This window comes from Bombina bombina, chromosome 4, assembly GCF_027579735.1.
Source record: "Bombina bombina isolate aBomBom1 chromosome 4, aBomBom1.pri, whole genome shotgun sequence".
Lineage (NCBI taxonomy): Eukaryota > Metazoa > Chordata > Amphibia > Anura > Bombinatoridae > Bombina > Bombina bombina.
The window spans coordinates 565,315,675-565,328,771 of NC_069502.1; the positions used below are offsets into that span (position 1 = coordinate 565,315,675).

The window sequence follows — 13,097 nt, forward strand, 5'->3', positions numbered from 1 at the left end:
CATTCTATATACTCTATGTTTTGTCATTAACCCTTAGGGAGATCAGTTTTTGGGGGGGCAAGTCCTAGCCATATTAGGGATATAGAATAAGTCATAATTTGCACCCTTTGTTTCCTAGAACTCATTTAAAAATGTAAACACACCAATAAGACACAGGCAGTAGTGAAGCCCCAGAGGCAGAACTTTTCTTTACTTTCTGCGATGAAATTTTTTTAGTGAAAATTTTTCTGCAGGTCATTTTTAAATAAAATTCAATTTTAAATTAGACAGCTACTCTAAGGCACCAGTTTAATTGCGTTGGTTAACTGAAGAATAAAGCAATTTTAAATTTTTTATAATATAGTGCAGTAGTTGAAAATTGCATTGCAAATTAGCTGCATACAAAAAAAAAAATACATTTAAAAATGTCTCTTTAATAAATCTTTTTCCTTGTCTCTTGGTCTAACATAGAAATGTAGTAATAAAAAGATGCATTGCGCTTACATTCAGAATAAACAGCTTTGCAGACTGGGAAAGGCTAAGGGGCGGATTTGAAAAAAATCACTGGATCCCATTAACAAGCAATGCGCTGCTGCTTTGCAGCGCTACTGCATATTTGACTGTTCACTTCAAACAGCACTTTGCCCTGGATGCACTGTGTTAAGGAAAATGTATACAGTGCAGCCAGAGCACAGCTCTGTTTGAAGAGAACTGTTTAATGTGGAGCAGCACTACAAAGTTCAAGCGCTAACCGTTCCTGCATGTGTCCTGTTCTTTCTGCAGACATGCTGCATTTTCTGCGATGACATCTCACATCACTGTATGTTCTGCCTTGGGGAGTGAAGCATTAAAATGCTCTAGGGTATTAGTGCATTCTATTGCACTATAATGTCCCTGTAAAATGACAAATTGTTTGTGTGTTGTAAAACAGTTTTTCTCCATTTTAATCTAAATTAAGTCTAAAAAAAATTAAGTTCCCCAATTCGGACAACAGGATGTGTACATGGCAGGCTTCACAAGCCTAACCCTGAAAGATATCTATCCCCAATTGACTTCTCAATCCTCACAACAAAATGAGGGAAAAAATGAAAGGAGCAGTAAACATAGAAAATAATGTTATATAATTCTGCACATAGCGCAGAATTACATATTATATTAGTGCCAGCTTTATGTAATATAATATTGCCGCTGGAATTTTTATTAAAAAAAAAAAAAGAGGGTTTTTCAGACCCGCCCTCTGTTGCTCTACTGAGCGGGTCTGGTTTTCCCTCTGAGCGCATCTGGGCAGCTGTCTAGTCACAGCCCGGCCCGATCGTGCCATTACACTCAATGTAGCTCGCTCCAGCTGTCAGACAGAGCAGGAACGAGCTACATTGAGTGTAATGGTGCTATCGGCCGGGCTGTGACTAGACAGCTGCCCAGATGCGCTCAGAGGGAAAACCAGACCCGCTCAGTAGAGCAACAGAGGGCGGGTCTGAAAAACCCTCTTTTTTTAATAAAAATTCCAGCAGCAATAGGTTACCTAAAGCTAGCACTAATATAATGTTATATAATTCTGCACTATGTGCAGAATTATATAACATTATTTTCTAGGTTTACTGGCCCTTTAAAACCTAACATTTATTAGATCAAAAAAATAAAGAGAAATTTAAAACCACATTAAAACCACTTAAAAAAATAAATAAATAACATGAAAGGTCCAATTCACAGTATTGTATTAATTCACGCAGAGAACACCTATACATACAAATACAAGGCCGAATACCAGAAAGGTTCAAAGGAGGTAATTATCCCCATTATATAGAGCAACACAAAACAAAAGAGAGCCCTAATGTATAGTTTACCGGTGACTAATATCTTCCTAAGGAGAACCACAAAAAAAGGGATTGGCGAACTGCTAATCTCACGTGTTGCTCCTACACAATTATTTAAAAACGCTGGGTATTCCTGTCCTAATCTGGTACTACAAAAGCATCTAGTATAGGGAAAAACATATACAGCAAATCAAGTAAAGCTGCAATACAGCACCAAAGGCCCCTGGCCAGGACCTAATCAAGTCACAAATCGCCTGATGCACGTTTCGCTTCCTGCTTTATCAAAGGCCTATTATAGTCACCGGTAGACTATACATTAGGGCTCTTTTTTGTTTTGCGTTGCACTATATAAATGGGGATAATTACCTCCTTTGAACCTTTCTGGTACAGTATTAGGCCTTGTCTTTGTATGTATAGGTGTTCTCTGCGTGAATTAATACAATACTGTGAATTGGACCTCTCATGTCCCTGTATGTTTTTTTTTTTTTTTTAAGTGTTTTTAATGTGGTTTTACATTTCTCTTTATTTTTTTAATTTAATAAAGGTTACGTTTTAATTTTTTCCTTTCTTCCCTCATATTGTTGTGAGGATTGAGACCCCTTTTCATTTGTATGTCCTTTCTTTTGGACCTATCCTGTCTTCTTTTTTGTATTATATGTTAGTTTACTGCAAGAACAAAAGTTACAAGGTGTTTACTGTCCCTTTAAAGGGACAATGTACTATGGAATATGATACCTTGGTCATTCAGCACATAATTGAAAATAAATGCTAGTGTTAGAACATTAATAATAAAATATGGTGACTGCATAATAAATCACTTATAATCAACTTTTCATATCACCCATCTTAGCTGTATACAAGCCAGGCCCAGCACTCAACTTCAACAGTAAGGACTAGCTAGATGTCTGATATTAAGTATTCTGCATTTGGCCTACACAGGGGTGCTGGGCCACAGGTATGATCTGAAGAGTAGTATGGATATATGTTTCTACAAGAGTAACAGTGCATTGGGGTCTGATGTGTGCAGCTTATGGGACCAGAAGTAAGATATCGGGATGTGGCAAAGATATGAAGGATCACAGGTATGATCTAGGTCTAATGAGTATGTCTAATAGAAAATATACAATGCCGCCTGATCTGATTCTTGCAGTGGCATGATGTGATGTGAGGCCTAACAGAGTTCTGTTTCTCCTATTAATAATAATAATTAAAAAAAAATCGCCTGCACTTTTTATTTTGTGCACAGGCAAACAACTTTATTTCGGCTGCACATGTAATTGTATTTAGAGGGGACAGCGAGATAATGCCGTGAACTGAATATAATAAGCTGATATATGGTCCAAAAAATGTTTTACAAATAAAAATTGGAGCTAGAAGACCGTCCATATAAAAGCACGCGCTGTTTCAAGTTTCCCTAGAGAAATGATAGCAACACAATAGATACACGCTATTCCCTTGGTTACAATAAAACGATTGCTCATGGTAAGCTAGAGGTTAACTGGGCTGGACGATTTGTTTAAAATGATGAATAAAAATAGACTGCACTCTTTTCCCAGAGGCCTTAAGCTAATACTATTGAAAGAACGGGCTCCATAAATACACGCAGGCAGAATACAGGCCTCAAGCCTAACGTGCGCATACACTAGACTAGCGCTTGCGGTTATACCCTTACCTGGTGGCATCAGCCACATTCCTAACGAAGAGGGAAGAGTTGGGTGGCCGCGAATATCTAGACATGACGCGGCAGGAGCCGGACAGCCGTGAATCTCAGACAGGACTTTGTGATGTGGTTTCAGTCTGAATCCCGCGTATACCTGCCAACAAACGAACGTTGTATCCAGGAGGGACCGTACTACTGGTTGCCTGTTAGCATAGCAGAGGTGTAAGAGGGCGGTGCGTCTGGCCTCAGGGAGGCGACTGTGGGTGTGAGATGAGGGCCCGGTAGCCATATTTGGTTTTGGCAAAGCTCCCATTTTTCTTTAAAGGGTTATAAAACTGTTTCTCAAAACTCTTTTCAAATACGCAGATTTTAATAAATATATACTATAAATAGGGGATGTACTAAAAGGAATGACAAGGGTGAATGACAAAATGGAATGCCCATAGACTTTAATGGGATGTAAAATTAAAAGTGTTGAAGCAACAAAACTATGATACATATCAACTAGATATTTACCAGATATGTTCCCCAGGTACAGTATCATATTCTGAAAGTGAGATTACGTCAGATTATAGCTGCTTTCTATGGAATGACAAGGGTGAATGACAAAATGGAATGCCCATAGACTATAATGGGATTACATTTAAAAGTGCTATAGAAACTAAACTATGATACATATCAACTAGATATTTAGCAGATATGTTCCCCAGGTACAGTAGCATATTCTGAAAGTGAGATTACATCAGATTATAGCTGCTTTCTATGGAATGACAAGGGTGAATGAGTAAATGGAATGCCCATAGACTATAATGGGATTACATTTAAAAGTGCTATAGAAACTAAACTATGATACATATCAAATAGATATTTACCAGATATGTTCCCCAGGTACAGTAGCATATTCTGAAAGTGAGATTACTTCAGATTATAGCTGCTTTCTATGGAATTTCAAGGGTGAATGACAAAATGGAATGCCCATAGACTATAATGGGATTACATTTAAAAGTGCTATAAAAACTAAACTATGATACATATCAAATAGATATTTACCAGATATGTTCCCCAGGTACAGTATCATATTCTGAAAGTGAGATTACGTCAGATTATAGCTGCTTTCTATGGAATGACAAGGGTGAATGACAAAATGGAATGCCCATAGACTATAATGGGATTACATTTAAAAGTGCTATAGAAACTAAACTATGATACATATCAACTAGATATTTAGCAGATATGTTCCCCAGGTACAGTAGCATATTCTGAAAGTGAGATTACATCAGATTATAGCTGCTTTCTATGGAATGACAAGGGTGAATGAGTAAATGGAATGCCCATAGACTATAATGGGATTACATTTAAAAGTGCTATAGAAACTAAACTATGATACATATCAAATAGATATTTACCAGATATGTTCCCCAGGTACAGTAGCATATTCTGAAAGTGAGATTACTTCAGATTATAGCTGCTTTCTATGGAATTTCAAGGGTGAATGACAAAATGGAATGCCCATAGACTATAATGGGATTACATTTAAAAGTGCTATAAAAACTAAACTATGATACATATCAAATAGATATTTACCAGATATGTTCCCCAGGTACAGTAGCATATTCTGAAAGTGAGATTACTTCAGATTATAGCTGCTTTCTATGGAATGACAAGGGTGAATGACATAATGGAATGCCCATAGACTATAATGGGATTAAATGTAAAAGTGCTATAGAAACTAAACTATGATACATATCAAATAGATATTTACCAGATATGTTCCCCAGGTACAGTAGCATATTCTGAAAGTGAGATTACATCAGATTATAGCTGCTTTCTATGGAATGACAAGGGTGAATGACATAATGGAATGCCCATAGACTATAATGGGATTACATTTAAAAGTGCTATAGAAACTAAACTATGATACATATCAAATAGATATTTACCAGACATGTTCCCCAGGTACAGTAGCATATTCTGAAAGTGAGATTACATCAGATTATAGCTGCTTTCTATGGAATGACAAGGGTGAATGACATAATGGAATGCACATAGACTATAATGGGATTAAATTTAAAAGTGCTATAGAAACTAAACTATGATACAGATCAACTAGATATTTACCAGATATGTTCCCCAGGTACAGTAGCATATTCTGAAAGTGAGATTACTTCAGATTATAGCTGCTTTCTATGGAATGACAAGGGTGAATGACATAATGGAATGTCCATAGACTATAATGGGATTCAATTTTTAAAAGTGCTATAAAAACTAAACTATGATACATATTAACTAGATATTTACCAGATATGTTCCCCAGGTACAGTAGCATATTCTGAAAGTGAGATTACATCAGATTATAGCTGCTTTCTATGGAATGACAAGGGTGAATGACATAATGGAATGCCCATAGACTATAATGGGATTACATTTAAAAGTGCTATAGAAACTAAACTATGATACATATCAAATAGATATTTACCAGATATGTTCCCCAGGTACAGTAGCATATTCTGAAAGTGAGATTACATCAGATTATAGCTGCTTTCTATGGAATGACAAGGGTGAATGACATAATGGAATGCACATAGACTATAATGGGATTAAATTTAAAAGTGCTATAGAAACTAAACTATGATACAGATCAACTAGATATTTACCAGATATGTTCCCCAGGTACAGTAGCATATTCTGAAAGTGAGATTACTTCAGATTATAGCTGCTTTCTATGGAATGACAAGGGTGAATGACATAATGGAATGTCCATAGACTATAATGGGATTCAATTTTTAAAAGTGCTATAAAAACTAAACTATGATACATATTAACTAGATATTTACCAGATATGTTCCCCAGGTACAGTAGCATATTCTGAAAGTGAGATTACTTCAGATTATAGCTGTTTTCTATGGAATGACAAGGGTGAATGACAAAATGGAATGCCCATAGACTTTAATGGGATGTAAAATTAAAAGTGTTGAATCAACAAAACTATGATACATATTAACTAGATATTTACCAGATATGTTCCCCATGTACAGTAGCATATTCTGAAAGTGAGATGACATCAGATTATAGCTGCTTTCTATGGAATGACAAGGGTGAATGACAAAATGGAATGCCCATAGACTATAATGGGGTTACATTTCAAAGTGCTATAGAAACTAAAATATGAGACATATCAAATAGATATTTACCAGATATGTTCCCCAGGTACAGTAGCATATTCTGAAAGTGAGATTACATCAGATTATAGCTGATTTCTATAGAATGACAAGGGTGAATGACATAATGGAATGTCCATAGACTATAATGGGATTAAATTTAAAAGTGCTATAGAAACTAAACTATGATACATATCAAATAGATATTTACCAGATATGTTCCCCAGGTACAGTAGCATATTCTGAAAGTGAGATTACTTATAGCTGCTTTCTATGGAATGACAAGGGTGAATGACAAAATGGAATGCCCATAGACTATAATGGGATTACATTTAAAAGTGCTATAGAAACTAAACTATGATGCATATCAAATAGATATTTACCAGATATGTTCCCCAGGTACAGTAGCATATTCTGAAAGTGAGATTACTTCAGATTATAGATGCTTTCTATGGAATGACAAGGGTGAATGACATAATGGAATGCCCATATACTATAATGGGATTAAATTTAAAAGTGCTATAGAAACTAAACTATGATACATATCAAATAGATATTTACCAGATATGTTCCCCAGGTACAGTAGCATATTTTGAAAGTGAGATTACATCAGATTATAGCTGCTTTCTATGGAATGACAAGGGTGAATGACAAAATGGAATGCCCATAGACTATAATGGGATTACATTTAAAAGTGCTATAGAAACTAAACTATGATACATATCAACTAGATATTTACCAGATATGTTCCCCAGGTACAGTACCATATTCTGAAAGTGAGATTACATCAGATTATAGCTGCTTTCTATGGAATGACAAGGGTCAATGACAAAATGGAATGCCCATAGACTATAATGGGATTACATTTAAAAGTGCTATAGAAACTAAACTATGATACATATCAAATAGATATTTACCAGATATTTTCCCCAGGTACAGAAGCATATTCTGAAAGTGAGATTACTTCAGATTATAGCTGCTTTCTATGGAATGACAAGGGTGAATGACAAAATGGAATGCCCATAGACTTTAATGGGATGTAAAATTAAAAGTGCTATAAAAACTAAACTATGATACATATCAAATAGATATTTACCAGATATGTTCCCCAGGTACAGTAGCATATTCTGAAAGTGAGATTACTTCAGATTATAGCTGCTTTCTATGGAATGACAAGGGTGAATGACATAATGATATGCCCATAGACTATAATGGAATTAAATTTAAAAGTGCTATAGAAACTAAACTATGATACATATCAAATAGATATTTACCAGATATGTTCCCCAGGTACAGTAGCATATTCTCAAAGTGAGATTACTTCAGATTATAGCTGCAATCTATGGAATGACAAGGGTGAATGACAAAATGGAATGCCCATAGACTATAATGGGATTACATTTAAAAGTGCTATAGAAACTAAACTATGATACATATCAAATAGATATTTACCAGATATGTTCCCCAGGTACAGTAGCATATTCTGAAAGTGAGATTACATCAGATTATAGCTGCTTTCTATGGAATGACAAGGGTGAATGACATAATGGAATGCACATAGACTATAATGGGATTAAATTTAAAAGTGCTATAGAAACTAAACTATGATACAGATCAACTAGATATTTACCAGATATGTTCCCCAGGTACAGTAGCATATTCTGAAAGTGAGATTACTTCAGATTATAGCTGCTTTCTATGGAATGACAAGGGTGAATGACATAATGGAATGCCCATAGACTATAATGGGATTACATTTAAAAGTGCTATAGAAACTAAACTATGATACATATCAAATAGATATTTACCAGATATGTTCCCCAGGTACAGTAGCATATTCTGAAAGTGAGATTACTTCAGATTATAGCTGTTTTCTATGGAATGACAAGGGTGAATGACAAAATGGAATGCCCATAGACTTTAATGGGATGTAAAATTAAAAGTGTTTAATCAACAAAACTATGATACATATTAACTAGATATTTACCAGATATGTTCCCCATGTACAGTAGCATATTCTGAAAGTGAGATTACATCAGATTATAGCTGATTTCTATGGAATGACAAGGGTGAATGACATAATGGAATGCCCATAGACTATAATGGGATTAAATTTATAAGTGCTATAGAAACTAAACTATGATACATATCAACTAAATATTTACCAGATATGTTCCCCATGTACAGTAGCATATTCTGAAAGTGAGATTACATCAGACTATAGCTGCTTTCTATGGAATGACAAGGGTGAATGACATAATGGAATGCCCATAGACTATAATGGGATTAAATTTAAAAGTGCTATAGAAACTAAACTATGATACATATCAACTAGATATTTACCAGTTATGTTCCCCAGGTACAGTAGCATATTCTGAAAGTGAGATTACTTCAGATTATAGCTGTTTTCTATGGAATGACAAGGGTGAATGACAAAATGGAATGCCCATAGACTTTAATGGGATGTAAAATTAAAAGTGTTTAATCAACAAAACTATGATACATATTAACTAGATATTTACCAGATATGTTCCCCATGTACAGTAGCATATTCTGAAAGTGAGATGACATCAGATTATAGCTGCTTTCTATGGAATGACAAGGGTGAATGACAAAATGGAATGCCCATAGACTATAATGGGGTTACATTTCAAAGTGCTATAGAAACTAAAATATGAGACATATCAAATAGATATTTGCCAGATATGTTCCCCAGGTACAGTAGCATATTCTAAAAGTGAGATTACATCAGATTATAGCTGATTTCTATGGAATGACAAGGGTGAATGACATAATGGAATGCCCATAGACTATAATGGGATTAAATTTAAAAGTGCTATAGAAACTAAACTATGATACATATCAACTATATATTTACCAGATATGTTCCCCAGGTACAGTAGCATATTCTGAAAGTGAGATTACTTCAGATTATAGCTGCTTTCTATGGAATGACAAGGGTGAATGACATAATGGAATGCCCATAGACTATAATGGGATTAAATTTAAAAGTGCTATAGAAACTAAACTATGATACATATCAACTAGATATTTACCAGATATGTTCCCCATGTACAGTAGCATATTCTGAAAGTGAGATTACATCAGATTAGAGCTGCTTTCTATGGAATGACAAGGGTGAATGACATAATGGAATGCCCATAGACTATAATGGGATTACATTTAAAAGTGCTATAGAAACTAAACTATGATACATATCAAATAGATATTTACCAGATATGTTCCCCAGGTACAGTAGCATATTCTGAAAATTAGATTATTTGAGATTATAGCTGCTTTCTATGGAATGACAAGGGTGAATGACAAAATGGAATGCCCATAGACTATAATGGGATTCCATTTAAAAGTGCTATAGCAACAAAAATATCAGACAGATCAAATAGATATTTACCAGATATGTTCCCCATGTACAGTAGCATATTCTGAAAGTGAGATTACATCAGATTATAGCTGCTTTCTATGGAATGACAAGGGTGAATGACATAATGGAATGCCCATAGACTATAATGGGATTAAATTTATAAGTGCTATAGAAACTAAACTATGATACATATCAACTAAATATTTACCAGATATGTTCCCCATGTACAGTAGCATATTCTGAAAGTGAGATTACATCAGACTATAGCTGCTTTCTATGGAATGACAAGGGTGAATGACATAATGGAATGCCCATAGACTATAATGGGATTAAATTTAAAAGTGCTATAGAAACTAAACTATGATACATATCAACTAGATATTTACCAGTTATGTTCCCCAGGTACAGTAGCATATTCTGAAAATTAGATTATTTGAGATTATAGCTGCTTTCTATGGAATGACAAGGGTGAATGACAAAATGGAATGCCCATAGACTATAATGGAATTAAATTTAAAAGTGCTATAGAAACTAAACTATGATACATATCAAATAGATATTTACCAGATATGTTCCCCAGGTACAGTAGCATATTCTCAAAGTGAGATTACTTCAGATTATAGCTGCAATCTATGGAATGACAAGGGTGAATGACAAAATGGAATGCCCATAGACTATAATGGGATTACATTTAAAAGTGCTATAGAAACTAAACTATGATACATATCAAATAGATATTTACCAGATATGTTCCCCAGGTACAGTAGCATATTCTGAAAGTGAGATTACATCAGATTATAGCTGCTTTCTATGGAATGACAAGGGTGAATGACATAATGGAATGCACATAGACTATAATGGGATTAAATTTAAAAGTGCTATAGAAACTAAACTATGATACAGATCAACTAGATATTTACCAGATATGTTCCCCAGGTACAGTAGCATATTCTGAAAGTGAGATTACTTCAGATTATAGCTGCTTTCTATGGAATGACAAGGGTGAATGACATAATGGAATGCCCATAGACTATAATGGGATTACATTTAAAAGTGCTATAGAAACTAAACTATGATACATATCAAATAGATATTTACCAGATATGTTCCCCAGGTACAGTAGCATATTCTGAAAGTGAGATTACTTCAGATTATAGCTGCTTTCTATGGAATGACAAGGGTGAATGACATAATGGAATGCCCATAGACTATAATGGGATTACATTTAAAAGTGCTATAGAAACTAAACTATGATACATATCAAATAGATATTTACCAGATATGTTCCCCAGGTACAGTAGCATATTCTGAAAGTGAGATTACTTCAGATTATAGCTGTTTTCTATGGAATGACAAGGGTGAATGACAAAATGGAATGCCCATAGACTTTAATGGGATGTAAAATTAAAAGTGTTGAATCAACAAAACTATGATACATATTAACTAGATATTTACCAGATATGTTCCCCATGTACAGTAGCATATTCTGAAAGTGAGATGACATCAGATTATAGCTGCTTTCTATGGAATGACAAGGGTGAATGACAAAATGGAATGCCCATAGACTATAATGGGGTTACATTTCAAAGTGCTATAGAAACTAAAATATGAGACATATCAAATAGATATTTGCCAGATATGTTCCCCAGGTACAGTAGCATATTCTAAAAGTGAGATTACATCAGATTATAGCTGATTTCTATGGAATGACAAGGGTGAATGACATAATGGAATGCCCATAGACTATAATGGGATTAAATTTAAAAGTGCTATAGAAACTAAACTATGATACATATCAACTATATATTTACCAGATATGTTCCCCAGGTACAGTAGCATATTCTGAAAGTGAGATTACTTCAGATTATAGCTGCTTTCTATGGAATGACAAGGGTGAATGACATAATGGAATGCCCATAGACTATAATGGGATTAAATTTAAAAGTGCTATAGAAACTAAACTATGATACATATCAACTAGATATTTACCAGATATGTTCCCCATGTACAGTAGCATATTCTGAAAGTGAGATTACATCAGATTATAGCTGCTTTCTATGGAATGACAAGGGTGAATGACATAATGGAATGCCCATAGACTATAATGGGATTACATTTAAAAGTGCTATAGAAACTAAACTATGATACATATCAAATAGATATTTACCAGATATGTTCCCCAGGTACAGTAGCATATTCTGAAAATTAGATTATTTGAGATTATAGCTGCTTTCTATGGAATGACAAGGGTGAATGACAAAATGGAATGCCCATAGACTATAATGGGATTCCATTTAAAAGTGCTATAGCAACAAAAATATCAGACAGATCAAATAGATATTTACCAGATATGTTCCCCATGTACAGTAGCATATTCTGAAAGTGAGATTACATCAGATTATAGCTGCTTTCTATGGAATGACAAGGGTGAATGACATAATGGAATGCCCATAGACTATAATGGGATTAAATTTAAAAGTGCTATAGAAACTAAACTATGATACATATCAACTAAATATTTACCAGATATGTTCCCCATGTACAGTAGCATATTCTGAAAGTGAGATTACATCAGACTATAGCTGCTTTCTATGGAATGACAAGGGTGAATGACATAATGGAATGCCCATAGACTATAATGGGATTAAATTTAAAAGTGCTATAGAAACTAAACTATGATACATATCAACTAGATATTTACCAGTTATGTTACCCAGGTACAGTAGCATATTCTGAAAATTAGATTATTTGAGATTATAGCTGCTTTCTATGGATTGACAAGGGTGAATGACAAGATAGAATGACCATAGACTATAATGGGAATACATGTAAAAGTGCTATAGCAACAACAATATGATACATATTAACTAGATATTTACCAGATATGTTCCCCAGGTATAGTAGCATATTCTGAAAGTGAGATTACGTCAGATTATACCTGCTTTGTATGGAATGACAAGGGTGAATGACAAAATGGAATGCCCATAGACTTTAAAGGGTTTTAAACTTAATAGATAGACTGATCAAGTAGACTTTTACCAAATATCTTTACTAGGTAAAGTAGAATAATCTAAAAGTAAGATTATGTGGTATTGTTGCTGCTT

The 13,097-nt window shown here is 34.4% G+C and overlaps 1 protein-coding gene across 2 annotated transcripts in view; it reads right to left on the bottom strand.

The window, feature by feature from the left end:
- The window catches only part of SRSF12 (serine and arginine rich splicing factor 12), an 81,049-nt gene extending 77,382 nt beyond the window's left edge, over nt 1–3,667 (bottom strand). For both annotated transcript variants that reach the window (XM_053710534.1, XM_053710533.1), the window contains exon 1: nt 3,466–3,667. In XM_053710534.1, coding sequence (XP_053566509.1) covers nt 3,466–3,530 — 65 coding nt within the window. In that variant the 5' untranslated portion in view covers nt 3,531–3,667. The remainder of the gene's footprint in view (nt 1–3,465) is intronic.
- Nucleotides 3,668–13,097: the final 9,430 nt, after the last annotated feature.